This window comes from Squalius cephalus (assembly GCF_949319135.1).
Source record: "Squalius cephalus genome assembly, chromosome: 4".
Lineage (NCBI taxonomy): Eukaryota > Metazoa > Chordata > Actinopteri > Cypriniformes > Leuciscidae > Squalius > Squalius cephalus.
In genome coordinates this window covers 38,690,809-38,710,181 of record NC_137125.1, presented here as the reverse complement: position 1 = coordinate 38,710,181, position 19,373 = coordinate 38,690,809, and the positions used below count along the sequence as shown (strand labels likewise).

Below are 19,373 nucleotides of genomic sequence, written 5' to 3'. Positions count from 1 at the left end.
AGCCAGTAACCGAGAGGAAAGCGATAACGTTATTTGCGTATTGCAACTGCCTGTGCGTGTAAATCTGAGAAGAATGGACACGCAAAATATGATGCAGTGTCTATTTGTCGTCATCTGAACATCCGTTATTAAACGCAACCGCACAGCAAGATTTATCACGGAAATCCGCTTCATATCTTGTAATAGCCTCATGGAAACAGCGATTTGGACTGTGTAAGGTAGATAATTGTTTGTATATTTTAGTATATAAATGTCTTCTATCTCTTGATTGTTTGATTGTTCACAAACCATCTAAGTATTATTAATTTATTCGGGTCATCATTAAGTATTCATACTGACATTTGCGTTGGGAATAATATCTCTGATGCACTGGAATGCGTCTTCTTCTGATGAGCTGTGTCTTAATATGAGTTTAGTCATTATTTTTTTGCCGTCTCAAGTGTGATTATTCACCTTAATGAGATATTTTGGCTGAATGATGCAGATGCATAGAGACTGAATGAGAGGAGAGCTGGAAAAGAACATAATTGGAGTCACGGACAGACTGCCACATCCACGCTGAACGAATCACTGTGGCATCTGGCACCAAAACTGCTTAGTCTGTCGCGACATCTGTGAGCTGTTCTGTCTGTACTTGAGTTTAGGTGGCACCCCAAGCAACGTCTAAAGAGGACTGAGTCCGGATTGAATCCAAAAATGACCTGAATCTGGATTCATTCCAGAATCCAGATGCAACCCAGACAGGATCTGAATCCAGTCTCAATCCAGATAGAATCTGTGAATCCATAATCTGGACTCAATCCAGATTGGAGCTGAATCCATGTTGACTAAATCTGTAAAGGATCTGAGTGCAGTTCGAAACCACAGTGGATCTAAATCCAAATTGAATCCAAATAGAACCTAAATCTGGACTGAATCCAGATAGTAACTGAACCCAGACTCAATCCAGATAGGAACTGAACCCAGTCTCAATCCAGAAAGGATCTAAAACCTAAATCCGGACTGAATGTAAACAAGACCTTAATCCAGACTCAATCCAATCTAGGCCTAAATCCAAACTGAATCCAGATTAAACCTAAATCTAGATTCAATCCATATCGGACCAGAATTCAGCATCAGAACTGAATCCAGAATAAATACAGGGTGAACCTACTCCAGTTTGAATCCATAAAGTACTGAATAGTTAAAAAAAAGTGAAATATTTTATGTGCGTGTTGATTAATTGCGTGTCTTTATGGTTGCCAGATTTAGTCACAAACCCAACTAATTTCATAAAGTTATAGCCTACAATTTTGTGGGTTGGAGATGTAGTCCCATCCAATGATCAACAATATAGGCTAGGTAAAAACAGATAAAATCAATTCCCATGAGATTTTTTTTTATTATTTTGCTTTCTATTTATACACTTAATTACATAAAGAGCAGAAGCGCATGGGATATACACCTGGCAACCAATCATCTAATCCGTCAGCCGGCACTCGAATTTTCCAATTCATCCTGAGCCTTTGAGGATGGGGCACTACCAGCAAGAACCAGCCAGGTGAGATGTAAAATGTTATCCAATATCTTAAAGATGTATATTTCTAAATATTTTTCCCCCAAATGTGAAGATATGGTGTTTGCATATAAATGTGTATTTGCAGTGTTGTGGACACAACCACCATACAGTGAACAAAAATCCATTCACTCCTTTTTTTTTTTAATCCTCAAAAAGTCTAAACACTCTCAATAATCAAGCGTTTGGATTTTCCGAGCAATATGATATCTTAATGCTCATGCTCCGCCCATGACCACTGACGGACTGTGCCGTATTAGCATATTTCTGCCCTCAGCCATTCAACACGCCCCACAGAAGTTGCTCATTATCATTTAAAGAGACATGCACTGTGAACAAAGCTATTTTGAGGTGGTAAAAAGGGTGTTGTTTTACTCAACCATTGAGGAATTTTAACCAAAGTATATTACAAACTTTACATGAACACCCTAAAGAATCATACCAACTTGTGGAAAATGGGCATCCGATGACCACTTTAAATAATCGGTGGTGAATTTGATATAAAGGTAGCTTTGTAACGCAAACATTTTAGCCAGTTAGCCAAATACTAGTTATCACAAGGTTTGCTGTTAATGTTAGTTAATAATTTAAAGTTTAGAACAAAGTAATCGAAATGTTCTTGTTTCTGAACATTTGGGTGTACACCGTGTGCGTGTGGCCTGTCGCGATCGAGGCCTCATACGCGCCTACGACTACAAGGCTATGTTCTTAATCGACCTATTACACTTATGTTATGCACGACTTGAATGGACAACCAAAGTGTTTTCAGTCATATTATACATTTATAACATGAGTACAACCGATGTACACTTAAAGTGAATACACAGGCAATGAAAGTTGCGCCGAATGAATTCCCATGTCTCGGCAGAAGGTGACGTTCACAGGGTTTGATTTTGCGCACTCGTTTTCATTCACTCCTTCAAGCCAACGGTTAATTTAGTTGTATATTGTATGATATTCGTTTGATATTCACGAAAATTGCCATTATAATCCCCGTTTCTGTCACTTTGGGTGCTTCTCATTTCTTATTTGTGACAAATCAGGTTCTCCCTCGAAATCGGGTCTCTGTTAGGACCCCCAAGCAATCAAATTAATTTTAATAGGTAGGCCTACTCTCTTTAGTGTCTGATTACAATTCCTACAAAATCATGTTATGATGATAAATCCAGTTTGAATCACTTTAAAATGACCATTAATATCTGTATTAGTTAGCATATGCACTAGCATAGCATACAGATACCGATTGGCCTGAAAGCTTGTATACACGCATTTGCACCTACTGTACCTGTATTCACAGTCATCTTTAATGTAATTATGTGTTAAATTAAGTGTTAAATGGCCAAATATTTCAGTTATAAAAGAACAATGTAATGATGTTCAATCATTCACTTAATAGGCTATTATTATTATTATTATTATTATTATTATTATTATTATTATTTTATTCATTAACATTTTATCAAGTAAAACAAATTACACTCAATTTGTTTCATTATGCACTGAATTAATATCGTTTGTATGAACTATTAATCATAGCTGAAAGACACCCAGTTTCGAGGGAGGACCCATTTGTCAGTACATCGGGTCACGGGCTGGAGGACGGAGGAGTGAGGAAATAAGGAAGCATCAATGTGTGTATTGAAAAGCACCCATACTCAAGCCAAACCAATTTGGAAATGCATGAATAGCTTTTCTTTAAATTTTAAAGACCAGATTTTTTATTAGCCCTATTATTAATTAACCAAATTAAAAAGTTGAACCCTTTCTCATTTTTAGATCACATAAAATATGAAATGTTGCTTAAAAAATACCCCTTTCATGACACAAATCCCAGTTTGTGAAACTTATTTGTTTTTAAAGAAATATACTAGTGTAAATGTATGTAATACTCTAATTTTATTGAACTCAAAGATCATAGAGACATGAAATCAACTGTAAAACACTCATATAATTCTTAAAATGCTCATGCTAGCCACCTTTTTTTACAAGTAATAAATGAAATAAACAGATTGAATAATTATTATGAGCATTCAATTATTTCATTTACAAAAATTATGTTAACTTTTTTGGTTTTTAAGTTGCATTTAAGTTGCTAGCTTGTCATTTCTGGTCTTTGAAATTTGTTTTCGGTCTAATTATTTATTTTGATTTTATATATTGGAATTATTTTGTAACCTTTTTATATGTTTTAACTGATCCATCTTTCTCTTTGTCTTACAGGTAATAATCCTCGGTGAAGTCACCAGATATGGATGGGTAAGTGCTGTATCTAAAGTTAAAATTGCTTTTAAATAAGATTAGAAATGCCTTTCTCTAGCAAAGTGTGTCAGTACTTTGTAGAGTCTATTCCAGAGTTTGTCAGACATGCTAAGGAACAAAGGAATCTTGCAAACTATAGATTCTCTTGTGGATTTTTGCAGTGTCCGTGTAACTGTTGGCCTTCGTACACATATATATCGTAACCATTTCAGCGGAGCCATAACAGTGGCAGGATAGTACAACGTAAAAACAGGGCCCTGAATCCACATGTGTCCGGAATTCATCAAGGAATTCACCAATTATGACCGGCAGAATTATTAGTGTTAGGTAAGACTTAAGTACTGATTCAGTAAAGAGGAAAGATTAGTCAGTGTAGTTAAAAAAAGTATCAACAAACAAAAGACTCAATATTTGATCTGCTCTTATTGGGAAATACAAGCATTACATTTAAATGGAATCAGGAGCATTTTTACATTAATTGTATCAAGCAGGAAATTCAGAAAGTGGATGCATTGTGAAACGAACATCTCTGTGTAGGTCTATGCAGTGTTGACTATGTTTTTCATTTCTTTCAGCGTGTATGTACAGTTGTTCGTCATTGCAGCGTGCTGATGAGTATCGCAGAGGTAAGTACTATTGCTCATATACAATATTCTTCAATACAATGTTCAGCTATTGAAGAACGCATTCAAATTCATAAAATGAGCTTTAGTTTTTGAACATGGATCGAGGATCTTAGAACGTAGTTAAAGGGTTAGTACACCCAAAAATGTACTCACCCTCACTCTCATTTAAAGGTATTACATTTTGGCGCATCTCCTGGTTGAATGTATTGTGGTTCCATATACTGTAAATGAAATGAAAGCTGTTTATCACATTGATGTCTGTCAAGCTGTAGTGCAACTCAATTTTTGTGTTTTGTTCTCTATAGGCAGCAAAAATCTGGGATCTGCATTGGCCCTGCCAAGTCTGGAGAGTGATTTTACAGTTGAATGAATTCAATTTTAATAAAAGTTTTTAAACAGACTTCTGAGTGTTGTCATAATTGAATATCACTGTGTGAAATATTTTTTGCATACAAGCCTTTATATTTCATTCTTTTTTTAAGCGTGTAACAGATTGTAGTTAGTTATAATACGTTGTGTGTATATGTGAATATAAAAACTACCGTAATCAATTATACTGCATAGTAACTTTACAGTATTTTAAAATACAATGCAAAAGCAAGAACTAGTATAAATATACTGTAAGTTATTATACAGTACTACTGCAGTCATATTACAGTAATTTTACCGTGGAATAAAATACAGAAGCTTGCTGGCTATTTGTTGATTTTACGTTACATTTTTTACAGTGAATCTATGATCCCAGGGACACCTGCAGCGATGCTCCCAGCCACGGAGGCAGCCAAGATCTACCAGACCAACTACGTCAGGAACTCTCGTGCCATCGGAGTCCTGTGGGCCATCTTCACCATCCTCTTCGCCATCGTCAACGTGGTATGTTTCGTTCAGCCCTACTGGATCGGGGACGGCATGGACACGCCACAGGCTGGCTACTTCGGCCTCTTTCACTACTGCATAGGAAGCGGAATGTCCCGGGACCTGACTTGCCAGGGGAGCTTCACAGAGTTTGGCTCCATCCCGTCTAGCGCCTTCAAAGCGGCGTCTTTCTTCATTGGGATGTCCATGGTGCTGGTCCTCTCCTGCATTGGCTGCTTCGCTCTCTTCTTCTTCTGCAGCACAGCCACTGTGTACAAGATCTGCGGATGGATGCAGCTGGCAGCAGGTGAGTGAGTGTGACTGCACATCATTTGGAGGGTTTCCCAATGCCTACTGATGTAAGAGGAGCCAGCAAGGCTGGAAGTTACAAAAATACAATATGTGAAAGTGTACAAACATATATTCAATTGGCATATGGTCTAATATGTTTAGTAAGTTTGTTAGGCACCATGCAAAAAACAACAAACAAAAAAAAACATGGTACTTCAGGCACTGCACCATACAAACGTTTGGGGTCCGTAACTTTATACTTTTACCCCCGGTTTCACAGACTGAAATGTATGTTTGAGCTGTTTTAATTGAAAGCAACTTGCAGTTACACACTGTATCTTAAAATAAGCCATCGTTTTGTCTCCAGATGCACACCAGTAATATTTCTTTTCTAAGGCATGATTATTAAAGCTAGCCTACTTAAATGTCCTAATTGAACTAAAGCCTAATCCTGGCTTAATCTAAGCCCTGTCTGTGAAACCAGGCCTTAACACTTAAAGGGGGGGTGAAATGCTCATTTTCACTCAATCTCCTGTTAATCTTGAGTACCTATAGAGTAGTATTGCATCCTTCATATCTCTAAAAAGTCTTTAGTTGTATTATATTTATAAAAGAAAGATAGGCTGTACCGAGTCTTTCCGGAAAAAACCGAGCGGCTGGAGGCGAGCCGTGTGGGCGGAGCTAAAGCTGTGCTTACGCGCCGAGCTAACAACAACACACAGAGACATTTGTTCAACAGTTTTACTCACCGCCTGCGGTTCCAACGCACGACCGCGAACCTTTATCATTGTGACTGCTCGATCCTTAAGCATTAGACGATCTGCAAATCCGTCGATCTGGGCTTTGTTTATAAAACAATCATCGTCGAAATGCAGGGAACAAACAGTCTTGCACAACCTCCGTTGATGATGCTCTGAAAAAACAAACTCCAAACTGGGAATCTGTGCAGGTTTGTCTTGCCCTGGCAACCAAAAACCCACTTCTTTGGTGACATTGACTTCCCTAAAGCCGAGCAGAGCGCTTTGATAAGGTAACGTACTGCTTTCGCTCTCTTCTCTCTCTGGTCTACGAGTGCGCGCGCGCCCGCGGAGAAGTGCCCTTAGGACCCGTATAAGGAAATTCCGCTACATCTGACGTCACACATGCCCATACTCGAAAAAAACTTCCCGAAACTTGTGACAAACCGGAAGGAGCATTTTTGGAACAGAAATACTCCTTCAAACGTACAATTTAATTTTTGAAACTTTGTCCATGTTTAGCATGGGAATCCAACTCTTTAACAGTGTAAAAAACTCAGTATGCATGAAATAGCATTTCACCCCCCCTTTAAGTTTATACTTTTAATTAATACAGCAAATAGGCATTAAATGATCAAAAAAGACATTTATAATATTACAAATGATTTCTAATTCAAATAAATGCTGTTCTTTTGAACTTTCTATTCATCAAACAATCCTGATTTTTTTTAATCACTGTTTCCACAAAAATATTAAGCAGCACATCTGTTTATTGATAATTAATTTTCGAGTAGCAAATCAGCGATTTCTGTAAGAGCATGCGAGTAATGATGCTGAAAATTCAGCTTTGCCATCACAGAAATAAATGACATTTTAAAATATAAAAAACGGGTATTTAAAATTTTAATAATCTTTCACAATGTTACGGTTTACTGTATTTTTGATCAAATAAATGCAGTTTTGCTAAGCATAAGAGACTTCTTTCAAAAACAAACTAAATCTATAGGCTACTCCAAACTTTTTAACAGTAGTGTACATATATTTTTAAATTCAAGCATTTTCAGTAGTCTCAGTGTCTCACAAGTCTCTTTGGACCTTATTAGGATCTTTTATACAGTACATATAATTTATAAACAACATATAAACCCCAAATTTGTTCTCAGACACTTGCTACTCATGGTATATGTTTTAGATATACCTAATTTATTATTTTTTATTTATTTATGCATCTATGGATGTATGATTCTCTTCATTAAAATAAGACAAACGATGTCATTCTGTGGATGTACAATTCCTCAAAGATTTCAAGCATTGTTAATCAAAAATACTGCGTAATGAGCCCTTAGTTTGCGCTGCCGTCCGTTTGATCACTACTGAGTGGTCTTTTTGGTGCATCCCTCAAATGCTTGCAGAAAAGCTCTTCATAAATCTGACCCACTACCCATTCGATGAATCCACAGTGGACGAGATTATATATATTAATAAATCATGCGTACCACTTTGTTATCCTTAAATTAAACAGATGAGCATGATGAGAAAATGAGCTCAAGCACTGGACGTCTTTTTTTCTTCTGTGAAGGGAAAAACAACTGCGGATAGGCTTAGTCAGTTTATTTTCCCCCAGCTGACCAATGCTAAACGTCCTTAATATTCTTCATAGATGTTTTACAGCAAAAGATGTAGTAGTTTCATGTTGTTTAATGGCCTCCGAGAGTTGGGTTTGGTTGTGTTGTGTTCTGAAAACGAGCATTTAATAGGGAGTAATATATGAAATGAGCAAATGAGAGAGCTCAAGTTGTGTGAAGTGCATCTGCACACGTTGCTTTTATCTGAGGCTTTGGCTTCAAAGGTTTGCAATGAGTAGAGTCAGCATTAAGAACATATATCACCCTGCATGCTAATATTTATTTTAACTCTCACAAACATTTTTTGGGTCTCTTTTCCTGTTCATCTGTATTCTTGACAGGCTCTCTCAGTATTTGGAAGTTTAAATGCTTCAGGGTTCCATTTAGTTTGATGTATTTTCAGGAGTGACTGACCGCCCTTGCTGAATGTCTGTGTGCCTGATGGTCTATGCTCTCTATCTATTGGGTTTTGCTGTTGGAAAGGAGGGATGCACCACTGGAGAATATGTCGAGCGCTCTGTAAACATTTCATTTTTTTTCACCAAAGGTAGAAAGACAGGGGTTGACTATTTTTGTGCCTTGCCTCAGGGACTTCAGGTGAGTTTTGAAACTAATTCACAGTTGTGGAAAAATTACTGTCATAGGAGGCCTGTGTGTAGATGTCAGAGCAAAATGACACACGGTGTTCTTGCTACCCTCCATTTTACTTCCTGTAGCTGTTTATATAGAACAATTCTGTCATCATGTACGAATCCTTATGCCATTCCAGACCTATATGATTTTTTTTCTCTTCTGAGAAAATGTCCAGGCTGCTCCTTTTTCATGCATTGACGAAATACAGTGTTTAAGGGCCACTGAGCTCAAAAGCACTATTAAAGTACCATAAAAAAAAAATTCTGAAGTCATGTGATGACTAAAACAGGCCAAACATGAATTCATTATTTGCTAAAAATTCTCAAATCTAGTTCTCAAATCTCATATTGTGTCATATGCAAGTATATAACATAAAAAATACAATTATTATTATGATTAATAACAATAATAGTAGTATTATATGAATATATTTTATATGAAACAGTATATTAACAATAATAATAATAAAAATATAAAATATAAAAAATATAAAAAAATATTATGATATAAAATATATTATTATAATATTATTCATTTGATATTTAAAAAATTGTATGATAATAATAATAACAATGTTTATATTAATAAATTAGATAATGTGTAATATATATATATATATATATATTAGGGCTGTCAAACGATTAATCGCGATTAATCGCATCCAAAATAAAAGTTTGTTTTTACATAATATATGTGTGTGTACGGTGTATAATTATTTTCTATATATAAATACACACACATGCATGTATATATTTAAGAAATATTTGCATGTATATACTGTGTATATATATTTATATTATATAATTTATATTATATATAAATATTTTATTTATAAATAACACATTTTTCTTAAATATATATGCATGTGTGTGTATTTATATATAGAAAATAATTATACTCCATACACACACATATATTATGTAAACACAAACTTTTATTTTGGATGCGATTAATCGCGATTAATCGTTTGACAGCCATAATATATATATATAATAAAAAAAGTATTTTTTTAATAAAAATTAAATTATATATATATATATATATATATTTTTTTTTTAATTAATAATATTTGAATGTCTGAACATCATCAGTATGGTGAGTCGTTAATGCCAAAACGCTATTGGTTCTTGCATGTCTTCTAGGATTTAATGCTTTAAATTTTAAGTCTATGGCTCATTCGAAATGTTGTGGTTCAGGGCATTATTTCTTGCTTAAAGTGTGAGTTGCAAGTCTAAGTCTTGCTCGACTGACACTTTTTTAATGAGCCAATTAAAAATGTCATTTGTCAGTAGATGTTTATTAGTAATGGTGGTGTATTTGGTTGCACGTTCAGAGGGGAATAACCTCAAGTATCTTACTGCAGCCGCTGTTTTCAGCAAATGTGAAATAGATTACATAATCAGATTTTTTTAAGGACTGAAGCCTAAGTAGGTCTAGAATCGCCTATGGTGCAAAGTTTGAATTTGAAAGTGCAAATAAGATTTAAGAAGGCAGATGGGAAGATTTTGGATGCTTTTATGTTCCATAGAAGAAAGTAAGTACATGTTTGGAATGATATGAGGGCTAAGTAAATGAACTATTCCTCTAATTGCTGGTGAAGCTGTGATTCACTTCTTGATGGTTCACATGGGGTGAAAAATGACTGTTTGCTCTTGATGCCTTGGGTAAGAAAGGATTGATTGATTGAATTGAGAAAACCTGAAAGAGCTATAAAGCCATTTAGTATATATTTTTTTAACCTTTTTGCTTCATATACAGGCGATATCTGCATGAATGTTTCACAGGACTGTCTAAATATCCTTTATGAAATGGAAACTAGGATTAGCGGTTTGCGATAAAAAACCTATTTGGATTTGTAATGGCTCATTGATCCAGTGAAAGTCTCCTCAGAACAGCATGTATGTGGGTAATGAGAAACTAATGTTGTCACTGTTTACTTCTCACCGCCTCGAAGGAACACAGTCAGTGCTGGTGGCCCTAGTGGGTCACACCAGACTGTAATCTGTTAAATTCAGACAGCACCGCATTGACAATTAAGAAGCATAAAATCACAACTGTGAAGACCTGCGGTGTGAATGTCCTGGTACAGCGCAAAAAAAGCGTGTTATTTGACCAGCAGTTATTATTTAAATGATAAATACACTGCACATGAAACTGTCACAAACACTTACAAAAAAGAAAATGTTGAAAAAAAATGTTTTACCCCGGCTAATCCAGTCTTATATAATTCCACAAAAATATTAAGCAGCACAAATGTTTTCCACCACATTGATAATAATAAGAATAAATGTTTCTTGAGCAGCAAATCAGCGTGAGAATGATTTCTAAAGGATCATGTGACAATGAAGACTAGAGTAATGATGCTGAAAATTCAGCTTTACCATTACAGTAATAAATTGCTTTTAAAATATATATTAAATTGTAATAATATTTCACAATGTTACTGTTCTTACTGTATTTCTGATCAAATAAAAGCATTAGAGATCCTTCACTAGATCCTGCTGTTCTAAACAACTTTCGTCCTATTTCTCTATTACTTTTATCTCGAAGGTGTTGGAAAAAATTGTGTTTGACCAACTTCAGTTTTTTCTAAAATTCTAAATCTGGTTTTAAGTCTGATCACAGTACTGAATCTGCCCTCCTGAAAGTTTTAAATGATATCTATCTATCCACGGACACTGGTGACTCCGTGGTTCTCGTGCTCTTAGATCTATCAGCAGCTTTTGACACTGTTGACCACTCTACCTTGATATCTAGACTAGAGTCTTATGTGGGGCTAAAAGGTACCGTCCTTAAGTGGTTCCAGTCTTATCTCTCTGATCGAAAATTCTTAGTCAAGTTTGGCAATTTCTCCTCTTCTGTTGCGCATCTAACCTGTGGCCTTCCTCAAGGTTCTGTCTTGGCGCCTTCTCTCTTTTCTCTGTACATGTTACCTTTGGGCTCCATTCTAAGAAGACACGGGGCATATTTTCACTGTTATGCGGACGATACCCAAATTTATTTACCAATCAAGATAAATTATTGACTTCCTTGACATCCTTACTAAGTTGCCTAGATGAAGTTAAATCTTGGCTAGCTCCAAAAAAAAAAAAAATCTTTAAATGAAAACAAAACCGAGGTGATTGTTTTTGGGCCCACTGATAGTTCTCAGGCTACCAACTTCGATCTAGGTCAGGGATGGGCAACGTCGGTCCTGGAGGGCCACTGTCCTACAGAGTTTAGCTCCAACCCATGAAAAAATCACCTGCCTGTAACTTTCTAGTAATCCTGAGGACCTCGATTAGCTTGTTCAGGTGTGTTTGATTAAGGTTGAAGCTAAACTCTGTAGGACAGTGGCCCTCCAGAACCAAAGTTGCCCATCCCTGATCTAGGTAAACTATCCATGTTTAGATCTTCACGTGTACGGAACCTGGGCGTTCTGCTAGATGAGTCTTTAAACCTTGACAAACACATTTCCTCTGTAATAAGCTCTAGTTTTTATCAACTTCGTCTGTTGTCTAAAGTCAAACCTTTCCTAAATCATAAAACTCTAGAGATGGCTGTTCGTGCTTTTATTTCATCACGTTTAGACTACTGCAATTCACTTTACTGCAGGATTTCAAAGTCTCAAATTGCTCGTCTTCAACTAGTTCAAAATCCTGCTGCAAGATTCCTTCTAAATAGCTGTTAAAGCGCCCATATCACCCTAATTCTGTGGACCCTTCATTGAATGCCTATTAAATTCAGAATTGATTTTAAAATCCTTTTATTTGTTTATAAATCTCTACATGATCTAGCTCACATCTATTTATCAGAATTGCTGCAACCATATACTCCTAGAAGTTTGAGATCCAGTGACCAGAACCTTCTATTAGTCCCACATTCCGGACTAAAACGTAGAGGGGATCGAGCGTTTTCTGTGGTTGGGCCACGGTTGTGGAACAATCCGCCTTTAGAAATTAAGATAGCCCCTGCCTTGACCACTTCTCTTCTAAAAACACACTTGTTTTCCATAGCTTATAATTAAAAATGTAATTGTTAATTAACTGTTTTAACTGTGTTGTTCCTTCCTTTTGAACTTCTGTACATCACTTTGGTCAGTCGCGTGGCTGTCGTATAAGTACTATACAAATAAACTGAACTTGAACTTCATTAGAGACTTTCAAAAATGTAAAAGAATCTTACCGACCCAAAATTTTGAACGGTAACAAATATCCTATCATTTATTTAAAATCTTTTTTGTAAATATTTATATTTTCTTTTCTTTTTTTTTTTTTAATTTTCATTAAATGTTAAGCTTTCCTTACATTTAACATTTTTACTATGCATATTTACACAATTTTCATTACAAAACTGAAAATTGTAACTGAAATTATATTGCTAAAACGTAACTGACAATTTACTTGTCATATTATAATGCAATGCAATGCAATACATTACTGACTGGATTGTAGTTTAACACATTCGTACTGATGGTACAACTCTTCAGAATACCATAGCAATGCCCATTTTCTTCAAATCTTTAATGTCACATGCTCCATCCACAGTAGTAGGCTAAAATCAGACTGAAAGACTTGTCGGAGATATGATGATAGATATGTCACTCCTGTCCTGAGAGCAATTATGAAATTACATAACATATCGACATATGCATAGATAGTGACCGTGAACGGCTGAGGGTTATGAGCTCCACAGAGGCACTAATGGAAACAGGGCAGCACAGGGCAGCTTGTGAATGGAGAGCTGATAACTGACTTCATACTCAATGACTGACTCATTCAGTTCACTCTCGGCCTCCAATAAAACACCCACTCCACTATCTGTCTATCTACTCGCTCCATACATCCAGCTATCTGCTGTGATCTAGTGCAACTCTTCTCTGCATTCACCGTTGTTTGGAGTCCCATGTAAATAAATACCATGGTACATATATGTGGTAATCTCTCAGTACCATGGTGTACGTCAAAAAACCATGGTATTGATACTATCATATCATGAGACATTTAAATGTCCTTACATGAAAGAAAAAAACACGGATAAAATAAAAGATAAAACTTTAAATCAATAATTAAATGTCAATATATGCAATTTTTTTAAATGTAAAATAAAAATAGATCATGAAATACAGTCTCCTTGCATGCTAAACAAAAACATGGCCACTAATTAAACCGACTTTACACTTAAAATTAATTACAGCTATTTTTTCCATCTCATTTTTTAATTGTCTAGTGGTTTCAGCATTATGTCAACATAAAGAGGTCTTATTTAATGATTTCCTGGAAAATGTAATCTTTATTTAGTTTATGCGTGAATCATATCTGAGAGCAGACAAATCTCACACTAGTGGGAGTGATAAGAAAGTGAAGGTGCTTTTTTCCCCCTCATATTTGTTATGCTGAAAGACATGCAATTATATTAAAATCCTAAAATTGGATACACTATATGAAATACAGCATGTATTTGTTACACCCACTCAAGCTAAAAATCACCATGAACAGGTTAAAGAGCAATAAATAGGGGTGTCGTACACCTGTTTTCTTTTTGAATGGGCACCAATCGCAGTCCTGACTCACTTCTTTCCCTAAATAAAACATGATCGAAGAAAACAACACTTAACATGTTAGCAGTTCAAATTTTAAGTGTAAGGTGTGTATTGCTAACTTAGTTTTTGAATATATTATGATTAAAAATCTGCATCTGAAGCCAGAAATACTTGTTATTGCTCTTTTTGCTGAAATCCATTTGTGGTGCATTACTGGTGCAATCCCCATCTTCATAACATGGTGCATGCAGAACATGATTGACAGCTATAATTAGAAGGATGCTATTATTAAAAGTGGCTCTTTGGAGTTAAGTGTGAGCAGCTGACTTGACTGAGGACAGGGAACATCTGTTTGATCTAAACCACAAGACTCGGTCTGCAACTGACATCTATGATGATATGTTTGACTGTCAATCTAAGATGTCTAAATATCATAACTGGACCTGGTAAAAACGAAAGACTTTTCCCTGGTGACGTATGCAGGACTTCTTCAATCATTTAGTCTACTTAAACACACGTTCATCTGCCTCCACTTTTGAGTGCAACGCCCACATCTGAACATCCAATCAACAGCCGATGCATTAAAGGCACACTATGCAGTTTTCTTTTTTCCTCAAACAGCGACCCCTAGAGTCGCTGTGGAGTACTTGTGGAGTAACGTTACTGTTACCACTCAACGCAGAGCCGCCTCTGCACTCTTCCGACCGTGCTTTCTTCGTTGACTCTGCCATGATTCATGTCTGAAATGCGTGCTAGTGTCTTCCATAGAGGCTGCTTCATATGTTGTTGATGTATGTGACGTTGTGCCGTAAAGCAAGTCGTGATTCTCGCGTGATTTATCGGGGCGCCACTTCTCAAACTTGCATTGCTGGTTTTGCCAGCGGCAAACTACTTGTCACTACTTCCGTTTCATTGCGACTTTAAAGATCCAGTGAAATCAAAACTAGATGCTTTTAGCCATTGTCTGTTAGGTTTGAAGCTAATCTAATCTACTCTACTCTAAATTAGTGTTGCCAAAAGTACCAGTACTTCGGTACCAAGTCGACACTTAATTTTAAAAAATGTAACGTACCAGTCTTTCTGCAGTACCGAGTACCGGGTCAATCTGGTACCCACCGATAAGCACTGCTTTCAAATGCTCTCGCGCGTATTTGTGTGAACGCTTTGTGAAGAGTGCTAAAGGTTTCTATTTACAACGTGCTTTTGCAGCGTTGAGCATTGTAGCCAATCACAGGCATGTTTGTTGAGCACGTAAAAGCAATGGCCAATCAGAGTTTTAGTTTCAGGTTTCACTCAATCCGCCCAGGTGTTTCGTTTGAGTTTAACTCAACCAATTGCATTTACTAAGTCTCTAATCATCCTTATTTCACATGGTACATACATTACATAATGAAGACCTTTTAGACTGAATTGTCAATAGATTTTATACCAAATAAATGTCAATTAAATTCAAGCGCATATAAACAGGTAGATGAAATGCATTATCATATGGATGGTGTCATGTTCCTCACCTTGGCTCACGATAACTGAATCTGTAACCACCGTAATATGCTTGTTGGTGGGAAGTTCATCTTAAAGAGACAGCTCTCAGAAACCCACTGCTCTCCCTTGAGGGGAAGTGTGAATGTTTGATGCCATTAAACCCTCTGCATGGTTCATGTACCTTGTAGGCTCCACAGGGAGCAGATGTTATTGCTTCTAGTTGGCGTTTGGACAGCAGGATGCTTACCTGGAAAACCAATGAAGAGATACAGAGAAATCAGCGACAGTATTGATGACACCCTTTGGGACCCAGATATGGGCCTGTTTCAGCACTAACTATGTTTAACTATTGTGTGGAAAATGAGTGCGAACAGCAACAGTAAATAGAAAAAGAGATAGGCGTGGGTTCATACAGACACAAATTGTGAAAAATTAAATGAGCTCCAGGAAAAGTGTGTCACCTTTGTTCACTGTGTGAGATTGTGTGCTTGTGTGCTTGTATGTGTACCTGTGAAAGCAGTGCATGATGACACACAGAATGACATTATTTGGCAATTTAACTAGCAGCAACAGTAATCTGAGTATGCTATGTGGCGAAAATATCAGAAAAAGTAAGCATACTACATTTTTTTGCAATAATATAAAAAATCTCAATCAATAATGTGGGTGAAACATCTATAGTCGCACATACTGTATATATATGAATGTACAATATCATAAGATTAATAAATATAATCACAAAATGTGTCAATAAATAAATCAGTGTCAAACAATAAATGCATAAATAACATCGACATTTTTGTTTCCATTGGATATTGATTGATTTATTTAAATATATATTTATCAAGTATTTATTGACAAATTTCATTATTTTATTTTTATTATTATTTATTTTACTGGTGAGCATAAGAGACTTCTTTCAAAAATATTTACTGATGTATATGCTGGTATACATATATTACACATTGATGTTTTCTATTTATTAATATGGCACTCACAGTCATCTATAATAGCACAAAAAGGGCAGTTCATCCGAAAATTATAATTCTGTAATTATTAACTCAACCTCATGCCATTCCAAATCTGTATGACTTTTTTTCTCTTCTGCAGAAACTCAAATGAAGATATTTTGAAGAATGTTATCATAAAAGTCAATAGAGTCCAAAATGACATTGGACCTCAGTGACTTTAATTGTGTGGAAAACTTTACCTTTAAGGTTACTGGTTTCGAATCACTAAGCCTGACTATAAGCAATAATTCTACTTGCTTACAACTTATCAAGCACAACTACAAATATGCACTCTACACTGCACTTGAAACTCAAGGACTAGCCATTTATAAAACCTGTGAACAGTATGTAATAATAAAATCGCATACAAGCTTTCTTCAGCTAGCCGTAATAGCCTTGAACATGCAGCATGAATCAGATCTCAGCTAGTCACGTATCAGAAATCCAGCATTAGTGGTTAAAAATACCTCGTGCTCCATTAACACACAAGCTTTAATCCTCTCTGACTTGATCTCCGTGGTGTGCTGATGAGCACGTTGGGCCTGCTAATTTCAACTCAAAGTGACTTTCAAAACGTATGGCTCAAACTAATTATGATATTCACAAAATGCATCAGCACACACCGGATGGAGTTTGTCGTGTCTTAATTGTGGTTGATAGCTTGGCCAAATTCTTTAGCGGATTGATTAGCTTGTGTATCTGGAAATAATGCCATTAGCACAGCCGTAGGAAAACTGGCTCTCGCTTGCCGCTTTGCTTACCGACTATTAGCTAATCTTGGCTAAGACCGCGGACACATGCTGACCGCATTTCTCATTCTAAATGGATGATTGAAAGCCCACTGTTGCTAACGGACGTTGCTCTTGGCTAACCTCAGTTCTGTGAAGATTTACAATGCTTTTAGCTTTGACTGAACTGCTCCAGTAAAGCGTTGGCTTGGCATTCCTGTTGTTTATCTGTTGCTCGTGTATCATGATCACAGATTAGCATTCTTTAGTTTCAATGTCAATAAAGAGTCTTAACATCATTCAGCTTTTTTTAATGTGTTGCAAACCGTATTAAAAATAAAGATTACCTATGATATTTTAAAGCCTTGAACACAAGTTTGTGATTTTTTTTACCTGACCCGGATGAAAATACTCTGCTTTTCAGCACAGATCAGCATTGACAATTTGATGTGATGCATAAAAGAGAGAAAAAATAAGATTAATTAATATCTTTTTAAATACATTTACCAAACTTGACATAACCATTCTATCTATCTATCTATCTATCTATCTATCTATCTATCTATCTATCTATATCACGTCCAACTATTTAATATCAATCCATCCAGACCTTCCAAATATTTACTATCCATCCAACCATCCATCCACCCATCTATCCATCCAGACCTTCCAAATATTTACTATCCATCCATCCATCCATCCATCCATCAGCCATGAATTATCACCTTAATAATCTATACCTTCCAACTATCTATCCATCCATCCATCTATCCATCCCTTCCAAATATTTACTATCTATCTATCCATCCATCCATCCATCCATCCATCCATTCAGACCTTCCAAATATTTACCATCTATCCATCCATCCAGCCATCCATCCATCCATCCATCCATCCATCCATTCATCCATCCATTCATCCATCCATCCATTCATCCATCCATTCATCCATCCATCCAGACCTTCCAAATATTTACCATCCATCCATCCATCCATCCATCCATCCATCCATCCATCCAGACCGTCCAAATATTTACTATCCATCCAACCATGAATTATCACCTTAATAATCTATACCTTCCAACTATCTATCCATCCATCTATCCATCCCTTCCAAATATTTACTATCCATCCATCCATCCATCCATCCACCCATCTATCCATCCAGACCTTCCAAATATTTACTATCCATCCATCCATCCATCAGCCATGAATTATCACCTTAATAATCTATACCTTCCAACTATCTATCCATCCATCCATCTATCCATCCCTTCCAAATATTTACTATCTATCTATCCATCCATCCATCCATCCATCCATCCAGACCTTCCAAATATTTACCATCTATCCATCCATCCAGCCATCCATCCATCCATCCATCCATCCATCCATTCATCCATCCATCCCTTCCAAATATTTACCATCCATCCATCCATCCAGACCGTCCAAATATGTATTATCCATCCAGCCATGAATTATCACCTTAATAATCTATACCTTCCAACTATCTATCCATCCATCTATCCATCCCTTCCAAATATTTACTATCCATCCATCCATCCATCCAGACCTTCCAAATATTTACTATCCATCCATCCATCCATCCATCCATCCATCCGCCATGAATTATCACCTTAATAATCTATACCATCCAACTATCTATCCATCCATCCCTTCCAAATATTTACTATCTATCCATCCATCCATCCATCCATCCATCCAGACCTTCAAAATATTTACCATCTATCCATCCATCCATCCATCCAGACCTTCCAAATATTTACTATCCATCCATCCATCCATCCATCCATCAGCCATGAATTATCACCTTAATAATCTATACCTTCCAACTATCTATCCATCCATTCATCTATCCATCCCTTCCAACTATCTATCCATCCATCCATCCATCCAGCCATCCATCCAGACCTTCCAAATATTTACTATCCATCCATCCATCCATCCATCCATCCAGACCCTCCAAATATTTATTATCCATCCATCCATCCATGAATTATCACCTTAATAATCTATACCTTCCAACTATCT

General features: G+C 36.3%; 1 protein-coding gene and 1 long non-coding RNA gene across 4 annotated transcripts in view; one reads left to right on the top strand and one right to left on the bottom strand.

Moving 5' to 3' along the window:
* The first annotated feature begins 139 nt into the window (after nt 1–139).
* The window catches only part of lhfpl3 (LHFPL tetraspan subfamily member 3), a 53,345-nt gene continuing 34,111 nt past the window's right edge, over nt 140–19,373 (top strand). Inside the window, exons 1-2 of one of the 3 annotated variants that reach the window (XM_079870231.1) lie at nt 140–213; nt 5,169–5,602. In XM_079870231.1, coding sequence (XP_079726357.1) covers nt 191–213; nt 5,169–5,602 — 457 coding nt within the window. In that variant the 5' untranslated portion in view covers nt 140–190. Of the gene's footprint in view, nt 219–5,168; nt 5,603–19,373 lie in introns of all 3 variants that reach the window. The other 2 variants (XM_079870232.1, XM_079870233.1) reach the window with 2 other exon arrangements.
* LOC307158059 overlaps nt 15,627–19,373 on the bottom strand; it is a 34,812-nt gene continuing 31,065 nt past the window's right edge. Inside the window, exon 3 of the long non-coding RNA XR_013821180.1 lies at nt 15,627–15,831. This is a non-coding gene — a long non-coding RNA (uncharacterized lncRNA). The remainder of the gene's footprint in view (nt 15,832–19,373) is intronic.